The following is a 23,673-nucleotide window of genomic DNA, read 5'->3' as shown; positions in this document are numbered from 1 at the left end:
TTTAACTTTATTTATATTATAAATTTCTGTGTGGTTATTGCTTATGTATAGAAAAAGGTATAGAGTGTTCTTTTCTCTTCTAAGGGAATAATCACTCATTCTCTATTTTCCTTTGTGTCTGCTTGACACTTGAATAACATAGTGAAAACTGGCAGGAAAATTTATAAAAATCCTAAAATTGTGAACACCTATCACCATGGATAAATAATCTGTTTATAAGAGCCTATAAATGAAATTAATTAGTGCTCCCATTGGTATAGATATAACAAATGTAAATCCAGAGTAATATTGCTGACTTTCAATATTCCTTATAAAAAAGAAACTTGGAATAAATTCAGTTTGCTTCTGTTTTTAAAATAATCAGAATCTTATAAATTTTACCTTCTGAAATTGTTCAAACACATATTGGTGCGTTGTTGAGTGTTGACTTTCAGGTCATGTTATGAAAATTAACAGATTGAGCCATTTTAGGTCTATGACTAGGACATCAGAGTTCAACATGAAGTATGTGCTGCTATATTTTATGTCCCAGGGTCATGTACACTATAGAATGATGACTGCTATAATAGCTACTATAGTAGTTTGTCTGATTTAAATCCTGTGATGAAATTTTGCATTATACTTTCCTGTAGTGATGGGAGGAGGACCAGAAATAGCCACCCCAACTGTTATTGAGTACTTTTCTACTGTATCTTCAAGCCTCAGTTTTTTGCTTTATACGTTTCCTTGCATTTTTATAATTTATTGTAGTAGTCCAAAATATATTAAAGGTCCTATAGGGTCTAAATAAGATAAACAGATTATTCAAGTCAAATAATAATTATGATGGATATGTGAAAAGAATGTCAATTTTGTTATTTTATCCCTACACCTTTGAAATAAATGGAGATCAATTAAAAATGTTTAGATTGTTAATTTAATCTTAATTTCAGTGGATGAATTCAAATTTATGAAGTGCAGTGAGTACAAGCCATCCTATACAAAACATTACAGAAAGTCCTGAATCAAAGAAGGATGAAACAATTTCAAATAATACAGACTGTGTTAGGGAGCTAACTAGAATAATTTATGATGGTCATATGTAGGAATTTGTGGTTTGGTTTGTTTTAACGTGGTATACCCATTTTCATGTCTATAATTCTCTCTCAATCAGTATGATAAATTTATTTAACAATTATTTCATATCAACCAATATATATATAGGAGTAGTGTACCTCCAAATATCAGCTTTAAAATAAACATTTAATAATTTTGTAAAATTGGTTTTTAATGTAACCCTCTTCATTGCATATACATTACTCTGTGCAGTGAAATGGTAACAAAGATATGTACTAAATTTGCATTATGCTATTTCTTAGAGATCCTTAATCATTTGAGCATTCAAAATATAGTTGTGTTTTTATAAACAGATAATCAGGGTACAGCATATATAATTCTTAATCAGGAATGTTTTTCTTCTTAATTGGCTATGTTTTTCTACTATAAATTATCATTTATGAATAACTTATTAAGTATATTATGTCTACAACGATTTTTTGAATGTATTCAATAAAACTTGAGGTTTCTTTGAATTAAAAAATTTAGAGACTCGCACTCCATAGAAAAAGGTAAATCTCTTGTGAATCACTGGACTAACATTGATTCTCAATCTGCAGTTTTAGTATTTTACAAAAGATGTGAAATTTTTCAAAAATTAAAGTAGATTATTTTCTACATTGTGAAAGTAATATATGCTCAGTAAAGAAAAATAGGAATAGAATAGAAAAAAGTACCCTGTCTCCCTACCATTTATTATGGTGTATTTAATTTTTTAATTTTTATTCATGTAATTATGATTCAAATATATAAATTTGTTATATATTTTATATTTTATTGTAAATATTAACGTCTGAAGATTTAAAAAAAGTGGCCCAATCAGTCTCCAATGTGGGAAACCTAGTCTTTACTTCTGAAATACATTATCACTAGCAGAACCTTTATATGAGGGCGAGTCAAAAATTATCCGCACCCTGGCTGTAGAATTTATACAAGTTTTAATATAACTGGGGTGCAGATAATTTTTGACTCATCCTCGTATATTTCTATAGCTGATTTAGAAGCTTCTTCTTTTTGATTGAACATATTTTTACCTTTTGACTGCCTTTTTAACAAAAATTTACCCCTTAAGTAAATCTTCTCCTCTTAAAATTCATTTGTGTGTACATGTGTGTATAATCCTTGTGTTTTTCATTGTGTATGAATATTGACAGCTGGATTGTCCCATGGGGGTAGTATTTTTCACCATTTCAGACTTTTAAAAATTTTATCTGTGTTGTCTTTGAATCTCTTACAAAGATATCATAGTTGCCATTATATAAGTTGTTGTAGAAGGGAGGCTGTTTTTGTTTGTTGTATATTTCTTTTCTTTCAGAAATTACAGATGTTTATAATTAGCTTCAAACACTGCCTTAATAGCAATTGGAAGATAACTGCCTTCAGCTGATGTGGTCTTTCCCTTTACTTCTGGAGGAGAATTACTACTGATCTGGAAAAAAGGGCTTATCATAGGCAGTCAGATCACCAGAGTAGTGCTGAACATTCTTCCTGGCTTCATCTGAAATTTTGAGTAAGTGAACATGAACTAGGAGATAAAGGCTCATTGGATTTCACTCTTCATTTTTAACTCTTCCTCTCCAGAAGCATACTTCTGAATGGGATGAGAAAATTGAAGAGAGCCAGACTCTGTTATCAAGGCAGATTAGAGTTAGCATCTCAGATAAAGCAGATACCATGAAAAGATTACCTGCCCAGGTTGGATAGGATTCTCATACCTCATTTATTAGCTTAACAGAACTCTTTTGTAGAGTCTTTGGCACATCATTTTTGAAAGCCTATACTTTTGAATATTTAGTAGTAAGTCCCACTAACTGTATTTTGGACCAGTGGGATAATTCACCCCGCTTAGAACCTTCCAGAGTTACACAAAAATATTGTGTGAATAAGACTTTGATATTGTCTTTTTTCTGGAGGTGATGATTCCACTTAGGGGAGGTTCCCATTTTCTCTTTGTCAAAAAAAGTGTACAGTGAATTTTTAAATTATTTTTTAATCCAGTAACTGAAGTGAGACCAATTTGATTACTGAATCTTTTTCAAAAGTTTGTCATCATTTCATCTCATAAATTTTGTAAGTATGTTAAGGGAGGATAAATATTATTAAAATAGAAAATGTAGCACATTTAATGTGAAAAAAAACAAAAATGTTAAGCTCAGATAGGTTCAATTTGAGTCTTACTTTCTACTTACCGAGGATGTGCAAATAGAGCTAAAATTGTGCAGTAAGTATTACTTTAAAAGGTCTTTAACCTTTATTTATCTAAAGGTGCTAAATTGTAACCTGAGACTCAACCCATGACTTCTCTACTGATATATGAGAGCCCTACCTTCCAGTGTCCCCTGGTTACTTTGAACAGTACATAAGATTCTCAACATCACTTGGGCTTAGTAAAGTTCATTCATATTTTTCTTTTAGTGTGTGCTCTAACAATAAAGTTGTTAGAAGACTTTAGTATAAATTATGAAAAGTCTTTTTTATTAGCCAAATATCCTATGAGAGAAAAGCTGTTGTCTTGCCAAATGAAGCAATTCATCTTCATAGAAAAATAGATTGGAGGTGGCTTTCATTAATCTAAAAACAAAATTTAATGTCATCTATGAAAGGAAGCACATTGTATAGTTTTTTGTCAGTTTAGAGTCTTCAGTTGTAAATTCAAATGAAACTGATATCCTGTCTGATGATGATTCTGATGAAAATTTACCACTGTAAAGAATCCTATAAGAAGCAGTGTGGAGACATGTACATTTAGACATTTTGTGCACTTTCAGTCTGAGTTAGTTGTTTTATTAGTCTCATTATCTTCCAAAGTGATAACTATCCCTGGGTATTATATGAAATTGAAGTATTACAAGAGACATGACACAGCTTGTGGACTATCTGAATCCATATTCCATTGAGCTGTTAAAATGGGATCCCACTGCATTTACTGGAAGATCTGTAGTTCTTCTATGCTAACTCATTTTGACAGTAAAAATGCCTGAGGTGCAATAATACTGTATGGCTCAGGGCCTGGATTCTGGAACCATGTAAACCTGAGTTCAGTACCAGCCTTTTCCCTTTGCTAGCTTTATAGTCTTTTATTCTAGTCTGATCTCATATTCCAGACTATAAAATGAAAATAATTGTAGTACTAATAGTACTTTGGTGCATAACACCAAGATAATAATACCTTGATGGTGTTGCTAGGATTAAAAAGTGCAGTAATATATGTGATTATTAGTACAGTATCTAATAGAAGCTCATTGTTATGTTTTCATTATTCCAGATAAATAATAACCAGTTTTTGCTAGTTCTTGATCATCATTATTCTGTAATCCTCATTTGTCTCCTCTTTGCCAAAATAAAAAACCATCATTAAATTTTGCCTTTTTTTCTTTTAAGGTTAATAGAATAGTTAGAATGTTGTGACAGTTTCCACACGTTAATTGGTTAGCGATAGAAACAATAAAACCTCGGTGATTTGTACTGCTCTGAATTATTTCAGGATTTTGAAAGAAATGTTACAGTTTTCAAGTTTATATAGTATCATGGGTCAGTAAATGTTCAACAGAGGTTCTGCTGGAAATACATTAGAGGGACTTTTGTAACTATCTACTTACAGTATTTTTGACCAACTTCTCTGGCTCTTCTAGAATGTATCAGGTACGTTACTTAATGGTCTGCTGTTGTCAGTGTACATTATTATGTCATGAGCATAATTCTGTCCTTTCTGCAGACTATTTTATTTGAACCAGTTGGTGACAGTTCACATCTCTTAAGATAATTTCTTTTATTTGATTTTATGTCACAGTGTTATGCTCTGCTGTCCTGTGTAAGCTGTCAGCATAGTTTGTACTTTGGCTGACAGTCAAAATAGCTTATTTGCATGGAAGGAGACAGAGGTGTGGGGGCGATTAAACAAAGCCTAATTCCTCTTCAGATTTGATGACACAGTCAGTGAGATTCAGTTTTTTTAAAACACGAATTTGCCTCATATAATAAGCTAAATATCACTTCACTTGTGTTTATATTTATTCTATTATGTATATGAAATCATTGAGCTTTCAGGTAATGCATTTCTACTGTATTTCCCCATGAAGCTTAGTTGAACACCTTGTTTTTCCTGACCATAGCCCTCAGATCTCTTACATGTAAAGTGAATTGATAAAACCTTGTTTATCCCTAAGCTTTAATCAGATTACTCTAAGGAAGTGAAACTTACTGACTGTATTTTTCTCTAAAGATAAGATTATTTTGAACAGGCCATCTATTTATTTACTTCTTAAATAATTGAGAAATGGTAGCATTTACCATTTTAATTTATGCTTACCTCCCTGAATTTTGTCATTTTTAAAACTAAACTTAATTTTTTAGTGTAATCTGTTCATAACCCTTTCATCTTTCGCTGTTATCTCTAGACTATCCGAGTTAGCCAGTCTGTGAAGCCATTGGTCTGTCACCCGGTAGGTGTCCTTGCTCAGCAGCATTCATGCATTTTACCATTCATGCTGCTACCTTAAAAATACCTCTATATACACCTCTGTGAAACCCATCTTCCCAAAGGACCAGATCTTGATCAGATTTTGTTTTGTTTTTTTGCTTAACTGTAGTCTTACCTTTACCCAATTTTCTTAAATACATTTCCAGTGAATATTAGCACCTCATATTGTTTGGGATTTAAAGCCTTCCTTGTTAGTGATTTGTTTCTATCATCTGTCTTTTCATATTCTGCTTTGTTTTCTCAGAAATGTTTTTGTTATAGAACTCTGCTTCATAGCATTCGAATGGTTGGAAAGTGTTAGCAGTGTTTTCTTTATGACTGTAGTTGTTAGATATGTTCTTTTTCTGAAGTACTGGGACTTATCTGGTGGGAAATACGGCTGTTAGTAGAGGGTAACCCTGACACAGTTGTCTTCCCAGTTCCTACTTTTGTGTGTTTCTAATGTATAATCAATTTGGTTTGGATTTATTTATATCTAGTAAACTAAGGTTGACATACTCATCTTTTCTAATGCCAAAGGGACCCTTACCAACAACCATATATTTTAATTGTTAACTGTAGGTTCTGACAATTATATATAACGAATGTAGTTTCCTTTGTGTTTCTGTTTGTTTCTTTAAGAAAGTCCTTAAATGATGATGGATAATTCATATATTCTTTTAATGTATAGGCAGAAAGCTTTTCCTTTAACACTATAGCATGTAAGTGAGGCTAACATGTCTAAAGTACTGGCTATTGTACTTGATCCTTAGGCAAATTTGTTGATACTTCTGCCGAACTTTGATCTTGATGCGAAGACTACACATGTGATTCCTAGCCCTGGTTTTGCTAATTCTTCATTTATTTTAAAGGGTATCACAAATTAGTTTAGTGGAAACATTCACACCTAACATGTGTTTGGGGTGGAGGAAGATAGGGTATTAATATTACACTATTTGAACCCTCTTAACCTAAAAAATTAAGCCAGCCTGAGCGGCTTTAGCAGCCTTCCTCAGTAACATCCAGCATCCAGGGATGTTGAAGACATTTTTGAGGTACCATGGAAACATGTGACTGATACCATCATGGTGTAGTGAAAAGCACTGGAATTAGAAGTGAAGAAACCACTTTTCTGAGCCCAGTTTTGCAACTGACAATATGACCCCAAGCAAGTCACTTAACTGTAATCTTAACCTAATAACACAAGGTTGTTGTGTAGGTTAGATGGGAAAGACACTTAAATGACCTTTAATTTCTTCATGTGTAAATGGAAGAGATTAGTTTGGATGAACAATAATATTCCTTCAGGTCTAAAATTCCAGGTTTTCAAAATAATGTAAATGATGTTTGGAAAGTGTAAAGCTTCATATGTAGTGAATTTACAGAGTCTAATAATTTGGCAGGAAATTGTGACCAAAGGCATGCCATTTGTAGATTCTTTACAGCATGATGAAAGATGATGGCTGATAAGCTATCACATTCTCTCCCATCCTTCTATGGGATTTACTTCAGAGTTGTGGCTTCTTCTCATTAATGCTGTTCTTATGCCATAGTCACATGTAAGAGACTGAGCAGCAAGATTTTGCTGTATATTGCGTTATCTTTGATGTTTATTCAAATACATCCATTGTATGTTTCAAAGCAGACTTTGACCATTCATGTTTCAAGTGCTGCATTTAAGGTTTTTGATGAACTCCAAAAAGCATTGCATGAATTACTTTTTTTTTGTTAGCTTTTATTTATATCAGATACTATTGTGACTATCGAAAGTGTTTTAATTACTTAAATGTATGGATTAGATTGGGTTTGAAAAGTGGAGAGTGATGAAAGGCAGACTCAGTTACAATACCCAAACTTCATAATATTGAAATAGAAGTTACTTAGAATTGAACCATTAGCTTTGAAGTTATTTGAAGATTGTAATCTATTGATGGGGTTTATAGACTCTTGACTTGTAGTAGTGATGTTCTTGAGGAAATGAACATTTGTATTCTATATTTTAAAACTTGGCCATATAAAACAAAAGAAAATAAATACTTTCAAGCTAATTTCCTTTCCAGCACCAAAAAACTGAAACAAAAGGATGTAAAGTCAAAAATAAAAGCTTCATTTCTACCCCTACCTCCACCGTTATACTTCCCAAGCTCAGAGATAAGTGCTATAAACAGATTTGGTGTGTTCCACCAACCCTCCCATAAATTTTTTATGTTTATATAAATAAGTGTAAGTGTATGTGTTTCTACTCCCCCCATTCATTCTTAGTAATTAAATTTTTTTTCAGTTACTACATCTTGCCCATCTTTCTATATCAGTACACACAGATCTACTTTTTATTACTCTTGTAAGCAGGATTGTTTCTTTGTTATGCATAATGTCCCATTGTATGCCTATACTATAATTAAACAGTCTTCTGTTTTTCAACATTTAGGTTTTATGCATTTAGCACATTATTACCATGAAGATTCCTGTACGTACATCTTGGCATACCTTTGCATAAGATAAATCACAGCAGTGGAATTGCTGACTCAAATGATACATTTATGACTTGAATTTTCTTGTTTTTGAGTTAGGTTGAACGTTTTCTCATATGTTTATTGTCAGATTTTGTGTTTTGCTAAACTACCTGTTCATATACTTTACACATTTTCCTATAGATTTACTCATTTTTCTTCTAGTGGTTTATTCATACTACTAGAATTCTGTGTGTTATGAAATTAATTCTGTATCACTGTATTGACATTTTCCCAATTTATCCTTTGATTTTTGTTTTATTTCTCTTTATTTGCTTACTGTTTTGCTTTTCATTAGTGTTTAATTTCCACATACTTAACAATTTTTTTTTACTTTAAGCTTTATGGACTTTGTGTTTTATATTTAAGCCTTCACTGATTATTAAAGTGTTGTTTTATTCTAGTACTTCTGTAGTTTCATTTTGTGTAGTTAAATCAGTGATCCATGTGGAATTAATTTGAAATAAAGAGAGAAGTAGGGATCTACTTTAGCCAGCAAGTTGCTTCAAACACCATTTACTTGAAAATGCAAGTTTTTGCCCAGTAGTTTGAAATGCTGTCTTCATTTTGTAAATTCCTGTGTTTGGATATGTAGGATTTTATAAAATCCTATTGCATTTTGGTCAGTTTCTGGAATCTGTATTCTTTCTATTGATATGTCTGTATATAATTTCCACTAGCACCAAACTGTTTCACGCCTGCAACTTTATAAATTGTATTAATATCTGTTAGGGTATTCTCATTCTCCTTTCATAATTTACTGGATATTATGACTTTTTTTTCTAGATAAGTTTTATTATAATTTTGTCAAGTGACTTTTCCCCCTCCCCAAAACAAATTAACAAACACCATTTTGGGATCACATTGAGTGTGTATGTATAAAAATGAGGTGGGGGAATAACATCTTTATTATAATGAATTTTTATACCCAAGAATAAGACATGGATTTCCATCTTCAAATTTTCTGTTATTCTCCTCAATAGACTGTTACAGCTTTTATCACACAAATTCTGCATGTTATTTGTTAAACTTATGTGTAAATATTTATCTCTATTACCCTTGTAAATAAGCAGGATTGTTTTACTTCCATTTTTCAAATTGATTATTGTGTCTATAAAATAAAGTTACTGGATTTTGTGAACTTGGGTTTTCCAGATACTGTCATCTGCAAGTAATTTCTACTCTTCCTCTCCAATATTTGATGCTTCTTTCTCTTAATAATTTATAATTTCTTAAAACATGACCCATGTTATCTAGTTTTGCAAATTTATTTGCATAATTTATATTTAATAATTTTTATTAGTTTCTTCTGAATCTGTGATTATGTCCCTTTTTCATTTGTATTTCAAGCAATTGGGGTTTAATTGCTCTACCCACTACAGTAAATAGTAAAGATACTCTTTCCTCACTATTATGGTCTTTGAAGTTAGAAAATTCTTCCATGCAGTTAATTTGTATATTTTATCTAGCTGGTTTTTTTTTTTTAACTTCCATCTCCCATGAGAAGTCTATTGTATCAGCCTTCTAAAGCAACCTTATTATTAAGTCACTTGTTAGCTTTCTTCTAAGTTACATAATTTTAGTTTTCTGATATAGCCTCATGGAATACAATTTTCTAGAATCTTTATATTCTCTTTTGGAATTTCTTCAAGAGATCTAACATTTTTGGCTAAATTCTTAAGGAATCTTAGTCACAATTACATTGCTTACCTTTAAAAAATAATAGTCTAGCCTGCTATATATTTTAAATAGCTGGAGTAACTATCCTCAGAGCAAATGACATTGAGAACAGATTTTTAAAACCTATTTTGTTTATGTAGTTAACTTTGTATTTTCTGGGACAAAGAATTGTTGATATGTCATGAATAGACAGTGTTTCAGCAGTCTTAAGGATAAACAAAGGCTATTGCATAGGCTGATCCTGGGGTTTCCTGTTTGTCCAGAAACACTTTGCTCCTTAATTTTGAATGAATTGTGAGATTGGCAAAGAAGAGCATGTTTGTAAGGCAGATACGGAAATTCCAAGGAAGAGGCAAGGTGGGAGCTAATAGTAATTTACGTGATGCATATGTTTAAATGTGTTAGTGTTTATATGTGTTTTTGTACAGGTATGATCAAATACTAATCTGTTTTCCAAGACAAAATGGATGTGGTCATTTAATAGTAACTTCAATAGGTTTCACTTAAACTTTGAAAAATAACAGTATCTTCTAAAAATCTGGCATTAAACACTGGTATAGTTGCAATTGAGTAATCTTGAATAAAGCATTACAAATAGGTGCTTTTAACAAAGGAAGCAGCAATGATTTTGTGAATATTCAATTTTCTAACAGTATATTTACTGTGTAAGTGTGCTAGTGATTTGCCCCTTGAGAAAGGTTTTTAGAGGATCAGTAAGGCATGACTTGTATTAGAATAGGATATTATCAATTTTCTCACTCTCTCTCACCTTTTTTTTAGGTCATGGAAAATGGAAGGTTTGCAAAATACAAATATTTTACCCATGTCATGATCAATAAAACAGACATGTTAATGATAACCAAAAGGTAAGTTTCTTTCTCTAATATAATTTGATAAGGGGTTAACTGACAGCCAGTCATGAAGTGAAGCAGTTTTTATTCACGTCTTGTTCCACATATTTAACACCGATTCATACTAACTATGGTTCTGTTGCTTTACAAGCCTCATGCCTAAAACTGTGCATGCAAAGAGATAAATGCATATCCATGCACAAACATAATTTTAAATTAAGTATTTTAGTATTTGTTTCAACCAGTTAAGTGGATACAGAAAGTGTCTGTAAAACTATCCTCTCAAGGATAGGCAATACCATTCCTTACACGTCTCTGAAAAAGTATACAATTTCAGGTTACCCCAGAAGTGAGTAGTCTTCTGGTGGTGTCTAGTCATTAGAATATAAAGAGATTCACTCACTTAAGTAGATATACCATTGGAGACAGGTTAGTTTTTATGGGGATACTCCCAACTACAGCCAAATTTTCAAATAAACCAGTAGACAGTAGAGGGTACGTGTAAAAATACACAGTGGCATAGCCTCGGAGGGGCAGATGTTTACAGGAGTTATTATTATGAAACCAGGGAAAAGAATAAGCAAGTGCAGTGTTGGGGTGGGTTTCTGGATGGTGGAGAGTGAAAGTGTGGCTGAGGAGGAGAGATTATGGCTAAATAGAAAGGAGTGGCGAATTAACCTATGTGGTTTTGTTCACTGCCAAAAAGGTAAACTTACAATAAGCATCTTGTTGGTTCAAGCTGACTACTGAACTTAGCAATCATTTTTCATGTTTTTTAATCCTAATAATTTCTGTACCCCAAATTTATAGCACTATCTTAATTTTCTTGTTTAAAAAGTAACAAAGTATAGAAAACTCACACAGTATTAGAAGGTATAGATGTGAAAGCCAGTATTCATTCCACCAGTCCCTCTTTTCCCCTTCCTAGAGGCAACTACTTTTGTTTCTTTTGTATCCTTGAAATATTCTCTGCCTATGCAAGCAAACATCTGCCTGTAAAAGCATACATCTGCCTGTACAGGCATACACATACATATTTTAGTGTAAATCGTAACCTATTATAACACAGTTCTGTACCTTAATTTTTTACTTAAGATCTGTGCCTTAAAAAGTATTCCATGTTAGCACATGGAAATCTTTCTTAACTTGTAAATGACTGCCTAGTATTCATTCAGAAGTGTGTACTATAATGTACATCTAAGTTGTTTATGAACTTTTATACTTACAGACAATGCTTCAGCAGTCATTTTTGTTCATAGCAACATTCAATCATGTTTTATTAACCCTTCTCCCCATTGCCTAAGGGAAGGGTGGCTCATCAGGGTTAAACAACAGTCGGCTGCAAAGTTTTTATTTCCAAATTTTGCAACATTTTAGAAATTACTTTCTTTTCAACATAGTAGGCCTCTTTAAATGAGGTCACATAAAGCTTGACAGAGTAAGTATAGTAAGTTAGTTGTTGATTGAAAGATGATATTTATACTTAGGATGTCCTTTCTTTCCAAATTTTACACTTGAAGATAAAGGATCTTTTAATCAGGAGAGGGAGTACTAGGTGCCTGCAATAAGAATAGCCTATCTTTGATTTTTTCACATGGTTGAAGGTGTACTGGAAGACCAGTAGGTTTGTTCCAACAGCCCCTATAATCCAAGATTGGAAAGAGGGGATCAGAGACAGAAGATTGAGATGAAAGAGATAAATCTTGATTAGCTTTCTCCTTTTCCATTCTAGCCAGGGGCCAGCTGTTTCTTTAGTCCCTTAGAGTATATGTCACTTAAAGAAACCTCTGCTTGTACCTACAATTGATGTTTTAACCAGAAAGAATATTTGGGGAAGAAAGGCCTTTGAAGGAACAATTAAATAGAATTATTATGGACAGAGTGAATTTTCATCTCTTGATTTTTTTCCTCAAAATGGTGGGAAAATGAGAATTAATTTTAAAAACCTCTTTATAGGTTGGTAAATATATTACATGGAGCCTTAGTAATAAAAGCATTTTTTTCTAAAGCATGAATTACATGAACATTTTCCAAAACATTGCTTGGTAACTGGTTCTCTAAGTTTTTCCTATTTCTTAAAGAATTTCTTATACATTTTACTTTATAAATACTGTATTTTTTCTAATATAAGTATGTTGTGCTATAGATTTCCCACTGAAAGTTGCTACATAAATTTTGTTTTCATTCTCATTCAGTTCAAACTATTTTCTAATTTCCTTTGAGATTCTTTGACCCATGGATTTTTTTTTTAAGTATGCTTTTAAGTAAGCACTTGGAAATACTCTTATCTCTTTGTTACTTGTTTTATAGTTTAATTTCATTATGAGCTGAGAACATACTTTGTTTCAGTTCTCTTAAATTCATTAACGTTTTTTATGACCCAGAATATAGTCTCTCTTGGTGAATGTTCTATGTGTTCTTCCAAAGAATGTGTATCCTGCTGTTATTATTATATTATTGCATGTAAGTGCTTCAGTTTTTCAAGTGGATTCTTTTTTTCTTTTTTTTTGAGTGGTGTATTGTTTGTAACAAAAGGAACGTTTGGACAGCTTACATGTGAGTGGCAGTATAGTTTTGATGAGTTTACCAAAGAGCCATTCATTGTTCATGAGAGAAGGTTGCGCATTGAAGCAAAGGTATGTTGAACAGATTTTTTTGAGAACTTGGAACTGAAAACAATACATTAAAATAGTCTTTACTTTTGTGCTGTTTCTACCTCTTTTATAGATGTTGCTTTGTCTTTGTATGGTTTTTCTTTATACCTGCTGTCTTACTCAGGCTTAAAGAAAAGAAAGCCAGGCCAAGAAAAAATGTGCTCTTACGTTGACAACAGTGTTGCTGGGCCCTCATTTTATACTCAGTAGCAGAACTGCACCTTCCCCTCTGCTGTCCAAGGCACTAAAGTGAGATAAAGTGAGATATTTGTACACCTCAGAATCCCTAGCAGTTGCCTACAGAATGTTTTCCCCTGAAAATCTCACTAATGGACACTTGAAAAGTTCTCTCCCTAACAGCCCGTTATTGATAGTTCTTTCTCTTTTTATCGATAGTATCTTCCTAATTCAGTTATAATCTTCTTGAATGCAGAGACCATTTTTCACTCAGATTTCTAGCAGCTAGCACAGTACCTGGTACTTGGATGTTGATATAAAATACAGTAAATTGCTAATCATTTGGTAAATCATCAGAGTCTCAGTATCCATTGTAAGTTGTAATGATTGCACTAGGTACTGTAGGTAATACAAAGAAATATAAGATAATGTATTTGGCCTCATGGTATTTGACCAGATACCTGTGTGAAGGGCCACTTTGGCACTGGCTGTATTAATCAGAAATATGTGACTCAGCCCATTAGTTTTGTTCATTGTTATTTTTGTTTGGTTTAATTTTGAGGGCTTTGGTTTAATTAATTGGCTCAGATAACTGAAAAATCCAGGTCTATATCTTTTGGCTTAGTCATTCTCAGAGGGTGTCGTTAGTGTCTATTCTCCCTCCCTTCCTTCCTCTCCTCCTTCATTCTGTCCATCTTTGCTGCCCTCATCTCTAGGTTCTACTTTCTTCTGTGTTGGCTTCATTGTCAAGCAGGCTACCCTTTGGTGACACTATGGCCGACAGAAGTTCCAGGCTCATATCCTACTAGCTCGGCAGAATGAAAGCTTCTCACTGGGTCTCACTGGGCCACCTTTGGTTCCTTGCTTATTCCTGAACCAGTCACTTTAGTCAGGAGCTGGAATGGACCAGCTGGCCAATGAGGGTCACAGGATCTCTGTGGTGCTACCAAGAAGGAAGGGTCAGCTCTATATGAAGTTTTGGGAGTGAGAGAGGGTGAGAAATAGTTACCCAAAGAAGATTCAAGAAATTGCTACTGGAAGAAGGGGCATTGGACACAGACAGGCAGAAACAACAGTTCTTCTAGACGAGCCTATAGAACAGAACTGTCCCTAGGCCTTGTGCTTAGCTAGTGGTGACCATTTATCCAATGTTACCATTCTTTCCAAAGACATGGGGCAGCTCTTAAGTAGACTGGATATTGGTTTTTGAGGATCTTAGACCAACTTACCCATTGAGAATTTCTCTGATTCACTCAGAAAATGAAAAACACTGTGACCATATATGAAATGATGGATAGTAGTAGCTGTTGGGCTCTGCCGTAGCCCATATTGCCTTTCCTGGCTTTTTTATCTCCAGGAATAAGCTTCTTCTTACCTCCTTGATTTCTTCCCCTTCCACCTTTCCCTTGAGACCTTATATCAGCAGTCATCCTTTTTTTTTTTAATAAAAGAATCTGATTTCTTGTGGAGTCTATATATGTATGATTAGTTGAATTACTTACAGAAATTGTTAGACTAGTAAGTATTGCTTCTTCTGTGTCCTTACCTGTGGTTAACAGAAGTAATCACCACTCTCCTCCTCAATAATCCCTTTCTTTCTATTTGTTCCTCTAATGCTTAACATCCACCATCAGACAGTTCTCCCATAACCACCGAACAGAATACTAAAGGAGTGTAAAAAGTGGAGGACAGTCATAGGTGATCTAAGACCCACGCTGATTTCTTTGATTCTGAAGCTACACTCTTATGGGTTTAAAATGTCTGAAGTTAACATACACAAACACATACACACACACACATACATACCTGTATAACACATATGTATATGATGTATGCACACATAACATGTGTACACTATTTTTGAGCTGAATTTATAATGAGTCCATGGCCAGATATCAAGAACGATCTCTGAGACGTTATTTGGAGAGGGAAAACCGTGGCTCTGCTTCTAGGCTGATCTCCTTCCCATCCTCTGCATCAACCTTTTATGGCTTTAGCAATTGAAATCTCACCTAAAACTTTTTATCTTAGGTTTAGTGATAATGGATGGGTTAGAATTTAGTCTTTTTTTTTTTTTCCATTTGCATTTGATTCTTCTTGATTTCTCATTCTTGGCTTTTTTTTTCCTGGCATTTCTTTATTGTGTTTCTACAACTGGATTCCCATTTTAATGAAGCTACTTATTCTATTTATAGGAGCGGGTGAAGTCTGTATTCCATGCCAAAGAGTTTGGAAAAATAATTAACTTGAAGACCCCAGAGGATGCAAGGGTAAATATAGTCAATCTTTTACTTAAACAGATAGTAGCTTCTCATTTCAAAGCCATGTAAGTTGCATTATTCTTTAAGGCAGATAAGCTGTGTTTGTTTTTTAATTTCATGTTTGTGTTTTGACAATTTTAATATATGTAGCTAGATATTTCCCCCAAATTATTTTTCATTAGATTGAATTCAACACACCTACTTGTCTTTGAAATCAAATTGCTCTCTTATTTTAAATCCTAACTGTAATACTTTGCCAGAAAAAGCCAACAAACAAAAGAAATTAATTCACTGTAATGCTAGTCTTCCAGCAGCAAAAGTATAGCCCCACATTGTTTATTTCTCTACTGGATAGCTGTAGTGATTTTTTTTTTCTTTCATCACTGTATTCTGGCACACCTGTAGTCAGAAAATCTGGGTTTAAATACTGGTTCTGGTCAGTTAACCTCAGTTTCCTCAAAATGTGAATTATGTGAACGGAAAAGCACTATCCCTGCTTTAGGGGTGGTGGCAGTTATGTACGCTGACAAGAAAAGACTATGATCATCTGCCTCATTGGTCGCAACCAAGATACTGTTCCTGACACAGAATTGTACTCACTGTGTTATGAAACTTACAGTAAGAACACATGGCTTCTTTACTGAATCCCCGGGCCTCCCGACCTCTCTGTGTTGGTCCTGGCTGGTTATGATTATTTACCAGTTCACTTCACACATCTGGAGCTCGAACCAGAAACCTTTCCCACCCATACATTTGTACCTTCAACCATTTAGCACGTGCTGTGCAATTTTCTATCTAGACATTGTGATATAAGGTAACGCTGACATACTAACAGTGGAAAACTGAAAGAGAGACAAGTTACAAAGAAAGTGGGATAAAGTGACTAGAGCCTTAATATGCATGGTGCCTGGAACAGGGAGACAGAGTAGAGCATGATGATAGACTTTCAGGCCATCTTCTTCATATTGCTAAGGGACATTACCTTCAGCTTTTCTGTGATAAGTTTTCCATTTAATCTCTGTCACCATGTTATTTTATCCCAAAAGGTTTCTTTTTAATCCTCCTGCTCTTCCAGAAACATGCAAAAAAGGCTACTGAGCCCAGTTCTCTTTCTCTACCTATCTTAGAGCTATTATTCCCACTAGGTTCTTCTTAAGTAAAAAGCACAAATATCTCTGCTTAAGCTTTTCATAATGAGATAACCCCTGCATCACCTCCATGGCTTTTATTTGTCATGCAGGCCTTATAATAATAGACATTATTGGCAGAAAGGTGTACATTTCATTTGCATTTTAATTTTGCAATTTCAGGTCTTTTCAAAATAGAAAAATACATCATGAAAGCACCTAATATGCTTAAGAATGTTGATATGCTACTACCCAGTGTAGATTTATATGTAATTATTCCTGCTCAGTCAGTAGAATCCAATATGGAATCATGAAGGTTTGTGGTACAGAATTGGCATAGGTTGAAAGGAATTCTGCACAGATAATTTTCACACTATGCCAGAGTTATTCAATCCAGCTGTCAAATTACCCTTCTCAGGATGGTTCATTTTACTTTTCTTATTATGAAGATGAACATCTAAGTCCAAAGACCTTAAAAAAACATTATTACTACTGTTAAATCAAACCCAGTACCATTGTCCCTGAGTCCTCTGGACCATTTAAGTAAATGAATGATCTCTCCTGCATAGAGAATTTAATTATTGGCTCTATCAGTATACTCCTAACTGAACTAGAAAAATAACTTCCAGATTTTCATTCATGACGTTTGGTCATTGCAAGTTCATTAAAGTTAAGTAAGTGTTGCTTCATTTCCCCACAACAGTGGATCCTCAGAAAACTAGAAGAAGCAAGAGAACCTTCCCCAAGCCTCTGACAGAGACTGCTGCCTGAAGATACACAGCAATAAATCCTTACAGTTTCTGCCTTGTACTTACCAAATCCTGTTTGGGACATACAGTACAGAAGTAATTTCAAGTACTTTTTTAAAAAAATCAGAATCAAGTAAAACATTTATGTGATTAAACTATTTCAACTCTTTGTGATTAAACTATTTCAACTCCATTTGGTTTTCTAACTTGAGTCATGCATCTGGTTAACATTCTCATTACTTTATAAAAGAAATATTTCTTTTATGAATCTTAAATATTTGCTCCAGGTGATTCTCTGTAATGATGGAGAAATTACCCATATTCAGCCTAAATTTAATGGAGCTAAATGTAATGTTCCTAGTTCACATTTTACAGTTCTATCACGCTTACTTCAGACTCCCTGAATGAATGATGGGTAAATGATCAAATCAAACATTGCCTCAGTGGTTTCAAGATAACTTTGGTGGTAGTTTCTTTAGAAATATCAAGTTCTTTTTACAGATAAATATTTTGGTATGATTTTCCTTATTTTTTTAAATAAATGGTACGTTTGAATTACTATTTGAAGTACATAACATGACTATGAAAAATAATCTTTTTTATTTTATGTAATACAGATTGACTAATACCCCTCCAAGCCTGCTCCTAAGAAAGGCTTGAAGAAATAAGTGTCATACGCAAAAAGGGACAGCCCCTCTCAGAACTTTAAAGCCTTAGAAATACTTCCTCAAGCCAACTCTTTGAGATCTACTTGTTTTACCAAGGTTATACTTTTAATGCATTGCTGACCTTAAAGGAAAATTCCTGAGGCCTTAACAATACCAACTTCCTATTCACTGGTAGTATGAAATAAACAAAATTCCCAGCATTTTAATATGAGTTATGCTTCAGAACAGACAGCCCCTTTCTATATGCATGTAGGGTAAATATATGTACCCTAAAGTCTAACTCGGTAACCTGTGCTGTTGGCAATAGATTGAGAATTTCTGGTTTGCTCTCTCTACAGTTATTCAAGTGAGTGTCACTCTTTTAAGTATATACTGAGCAGAAAAAAACTCATGGGCTGCACATCAGTGAAAATGTCATGGGGGGTTTTTTCCTTGGTTTTTGTCCAAGATCCTTGTACCTTGGTATTAATGGACTTTTTCAAGTGAAAGGGGATGAATACAAGATTGTGAACCATGAAGAGAATGATACAGTGTCTTATTTAGTTATTGAATAATACAGAGTATTGATGCATGTTGTACGTGCCGCCAAATTATCATAAACTGTTTTTAGAATTGGAGCTCATATAAGTCAGTGGTTGTGAAATTCTCTTCAGATTCTTCAAACCCTTGCTTTGTTGTAAAAGCTAAAATAAACAGCATGCCAGACTGTAATTGTATTTCTTCCTGACCAAATCTTGCTACTAAATACTATTGATTTTCCTCTGATTATAAAAACTCATTGTTTATTAATAATAGTTTCCTTCAGAATTTTTTTCTTTGCTGAACATAGGTTTAATCACAAGATGACAAATTTCAAATCTCATGATAATGCATGCTCCCATGATGACTTTTGTTCAAAGTAACATACACTTTTTCTCTGTTGCTGATCTTCGCCAATTTTGCACACATTAGAATTAAACCTAAGAGTAGGAATAGTCAGAAAGCTTTTACCAGGTTGTCCTTATCTGAAATATTGCTTTACTGGAGTTCTAGTCAGTGCCATTAGCCAAGTACCTCATTACCTACTCCAGTTTCATGATTTTATTCTCAGAAAAATACAGACCCATAACTCTTTGGGTATCCCATAGTAAAGGGGAAAAGTCTATAGAAATTCTTCTGGTATCCTCTGGAGGCCAGGCGGAGTGAATCTTATAACTAGTACACGTGCAAAGCCAGTGTGCCTCTTTCTCCTGTTCCCCTACCAGTGAAAACCTAGAAATATCTTTCCTTATTCTTCCTCTACCCATCAGTCATCTATCCATTAATACCTCCCATCAATTCCTGTTTCTAGAATAGAAAGACCCACAATTTCAAGAGCAGTATTTCATCAGTTGTCTTAGGTTTTCTTCATCTATATAAAAAACATTAGTAGCTCACTAGGTAATGAGTCAGTCTTTTTAGCATAACATTTTACAATTACCTGTTTGATTCTATAGTCTTTCTCCTGAATATTACAGAGTCCATAATCTTATGGTATTTAAAAATAATCTACCCTGATTTATATTTAACTGTTTAGTGGCTCTCTGCTTGAGAACTGTAAACTTGTCTTTGTTTTTTGATAGTTGCTATGGAAAGATGTCCTGAGTATCCTGTCCTTTATCTCTTTGTATTAATATTATGTGTTAGCTGTAGCCCTATACCCTTCATGTATCCTGATCTGTGATTATTGTGCGAAGCTGAAGGCAGGGTGTCTGTTCCCTGCCAACTCTCCTCCAGAAAACTATGATCCCTAGCCATAGCAACTTTGATTTCTGATACAATAAGAAGCTTGTGATTTCTTCACATTTGCAAAATACTCTCTGAACCAAAGAGCATGTGCACTTCTGCAGTGGCTTCCCTATTACAGTATGTATATTGGCTGCTTCTTCCCTGGTGTTAGCAAGACCTTGGAATTTTTCCCAGGCTCAGTTTAGTACAGCTAAGTTATTTTTTGGTCCCTAAATAATCATGACTAGCTGTAGGCAGTCCTTCCCTGTCCCTCTCTCCTCCAGAATCCTAATCCATCCCAAAATTATCCTCTGGCCTCCAAATAACAAAATGTTCTTAAACTTATTTATTATTTCTATAATAATGATCTACTACATTTTTTCAATTGTAGTAGCAGTAATACAGTCCTATCCCAGTGAATATATATGCACCTAGCTCATCTCTCAGAAATATCCTGCAAAGTAATATTCTGTTCCTATCTGGTAAAAAAAATGAAGATACTACTCAGTGCTGAACTTTATGAACCTTATTAGTTATTTGGTCATCAACTACCAGTTTTAGTTGGTACGTCATGCCAAGCCAAAGTCCCAGTATTAAAAAAGATTGGGACAAGGTACTGGGTTAGTTTGCCTGTAGGAACTGAAACTGTGTGCCAAATACACTGAAGGGAGAAATAGCTGTTTGGAAATGGGTGTTTTCATGCCCTGGCCAACACAAGTCAGAGAAATCTTTTGGGGTTCCAGGGCCATTGCTTTTACCTTTTCTCAAGATTGGCTAAAATCCTCAAGGGCAGTGTTTTTCAAACTGTATGTCTTAACCCATTAGTGAGCCATAAAATCAGTTCAAGACCAGCATATTTTAAAAATAGAACAGGAAAGGAAAGAAGAGAGCTTTGCATGTAACAAGGTTAAATATTGTTTCCTGAAATATTGTTTCAGTTAAATAATCTATGCTGTGTGTATGGAGTCACAATATGAAATGGTGCTTTCTTATTGTGAATTGCAATTTGGGGGGCGGGGGGCAGGATCTTGAAAGCTACTGCTGTAGGAGGTGTGTACCATCCAGTGATTGTTGAAACAGTCTGGGTTGCGCCAAGCCTTACTGTACCTTAGGTAAGGAGCAACAGATCCACAACTCAGGGCGTCTTTAGATTGTGAACACTATCTTTTCTTTTGAGTGATGAGGTAGGATAGCTCTTGTTTTGTAAATGTTTTCCTTTCCTGGTGTATATCAGATACCCTTAGATACTTGCGTAATATGTCCCACCAGATATCAATGGTCTAGAAAAAGCATAGAAAAGATCCACAAACAGTAAGCACCCCAAAAAAGGTCATAGGATATCCTTTAACTAGATGTATTTCAACCTCTCTCCCACTAAGCACTCTACTAGGATTGGGAACAGAGTTCTCCTTTTAAGTACATTGAGTTTGCTCCATCTACCTTCTGTCTGATTAACCATACAGGTGGCAAAGGCAAATGGGGAGCTTATTCATAGGTTACAATCTTTTAGGGCCAAAATACTTTTTCTCTGGAGGGTGCTAAATAAATGCCAGTGCTGTTTAGCTGAAAATAATTGGATTTCCTAATTTCTGTAGGATTCAAGTAGAAAATACAGATAACCTGATTTTTTTTTTGCAAGATTCAACAAAATGTTTTCATTCTGGTTTCCTTTGGTGCTACCCAGTATCACTGATAGCTCCTTTGCATACTCTAAAGGAGGACCATCCACCCTCCTACCCAATCCTTTGAAATATATTTTTGAAATTATGCCTTACTGCTAATGCTATTCCTAATCAAGCTAGCATTGAACGGTTAAAATTTTTAGGATTCTTATATGTATTTTTGATCATTGCCCAAAACAGCTATCAGTGCAGACCTTTTCTCATGCTTCTTTTCTTTCTACCACAGTTGATGTAGTACTTGTTTCAGGGCTATCCTAAAAGGCCAGCATGAGGACTGAGAAGATGCTGGATCCTACTGTTTTATAAACCTTCATGTTTCTTTGAGTGAAACCTTTTTATACTTTATTTCCTCTTTTGTAAGATAAATTGTTCAATGTTATCTTTTTAAAAATGTTTAGAATTACAGATTAGTTCTTTTTTAAAAGCATTATGGCATTTCCCCCCCAAAAAATTGATAATTCTGGTTACCCAGTGAGCCATGTAAGAGATGAAACTTCAAATTTTATAGGTTGATATGAGTATATTTTTTAAAGTTTTTATTACTTTATACAAATCGAAAGTTGTTTGTATTATAGTTTAGCACCTGCTGTGATATCTGTCAGCCTGAAAAATCCCTGTCTGTCACTGAACACCATTCACACTCATTCAGTATTGCTCTGATACCTTTAATAATGGCTTCCTTCTAATGAAGTCCTTGTAATAAGAAACACTGTAAGAGTAGTATAATAAAAAGTCTAATAAGCAGACGTGTACTTAAAATAGATCATGTTGGAAAACCCCAACATTTCTTCTTATGCCATCATACCACCAGCGTTCCATTGGCTACCCAAAAGTTTCCAACTTTGGGAGCTAAAAACATTGAAGTAAAAATGTAGACCACATTGAAATGTCCTCAATGTTAATATTTTTATACCCACACTCACAGACTATTAGAAATTGTATCTGGGACTTGTTACAAGGTCAAATTGTTGTAGACTTTTTAAAATGGTCATCTCTGTATATGAATATGTGTATTACATATAAAATTGAATTTTTCAGGGAATGTGCACTTTAAAAATATTTCCTTACTAATTTTTGTATTAACCAAATAGTCTTCGCTCATTTGGAATGCTTATTCTTTAGTAAAAATATGGTTGTTGATGATTTTTTTAAATGTCCGTTTCTGCATCAGTGCAATATTTCCTTCATTTTTGTGTTCCTTATACTTATGTCTGACCCAGTTGCCTATTATATAGTCTCTGCCTTGATTTTGTATGTTCTGGTAAAATAATTTATAAACACAAACATTTACAGTGAAGTGCTTCCTCTTGAAATTGGACTTAGTCTTTTTTTCCCCTGAAAATTGGTTGGCTGTGCTCACCAATGACTGTTTTCTAAATAATAATAATTTCTTGCTATTGGTAGAATTGAATTGCTCGGTCACATGACTGCCCAGTTTAACTGTGTGTACTTCTTTCAAATAAATTGAGTCAAAGATTTCTGGTCTTCAGCCTGCCTCTGTTTTTAGTTACTGGATAGAACTAGAAACATTACCAATAAGCCTTCCCTTGCCTATCTAAACTCTGCCCTCTTTGGGTCCTAAATAAATGTGGATAACTAACAGATTGCCCAAGGTCCTGATTTTGCTGACAGCATTCCAGCCCAGCATGCTCACTGCTGACTAAGAGCTTGAGTGGCAATACCTAATAAATTCTTAAGCACCAAGACTGTGCCTCCCAACCTGGGAAAACTTCAGATGGCTCCTTTCCAAGGTAAGTAATGAGTATATTTTGAAAGAAGGGCTAGAGAGAATTTTCTACTTGCAGAATTAATATTAGCAGAGATAAGTAATTCACCTCAAATATGGAGAGTTCAGCCGTCCCATGACTTAAGAAAATATTATATTACTACCTTTGTTTTAAGATTTATTCAGTAGCTCTCTGCAATTAGAAGTGATTCAAAGCCATTTTCTTATATGCTTTGTCAGCCACAGATAAAAATAACTCAGTGCTAGAAGGTGCTTAAAAACAAAATT

General features: G+C 34.1%; 1 protein-coding gene across 2 annotated transcripts in view; it reads left to right on the top strand.

Annotated features, from left to right (window-relative positions):
- Positions 1-23,178, top strand: part of VPS13A (vacuolar protein sorting 13 homolog A) — a 261,903-nt gene extending 238,725 nt beyond the window's left edge. The window contains exons 69-72 of one of the 2 annotated variants that reach the window (XM_057725285.1): positions 10,525-10,610; positions 13,108-13,231; positions 15,622-15,696; positions 17,518-23,178. In XM_057725285.1, coding sequence (XP_057581268.1) covers positions 10,525-10,610; positions 13,108-13,231; positions 15,622-15,696; positions 17,518-17,568 — 336 coding nt within the window. In that variant the 3' untranslated portion in view covers positions 17,569-23,178. The remainder of the gene's footprint in view (positions 1-10,524; positions 10,611-13,107; positions 13,232-15,621; positions 15,697-17,517) is intronic. The other variant, XM_057725287.1, reaches the window with a different exon arrangement.
- Positions 23,179-23,673: the final 495 nt, after the last annotated feature.

The sequence above is a fragment of the Hippopotamus amphibius genome, chromosome 2 (genome assembly GCF_030028045.1).
Source record: "Hippopotamus amphibius kiboko isolate mHipAmp2 chromosome 2, mHipAmp2.hap2, whole genome shotgun sequence".
Classification (NCBI taxonomy): Eukaryota; Metazoa; Chordata; class Mammalia; order Artiodactyla; family Hippopotamidae; genus Hippopotamus; species Hippopotamus amphibius.
The sequence above is the reverse complement of the archived record's forward strand: the minus strand, read 5'-3'. Positions and strand labels throughout refer to the sequence as shown.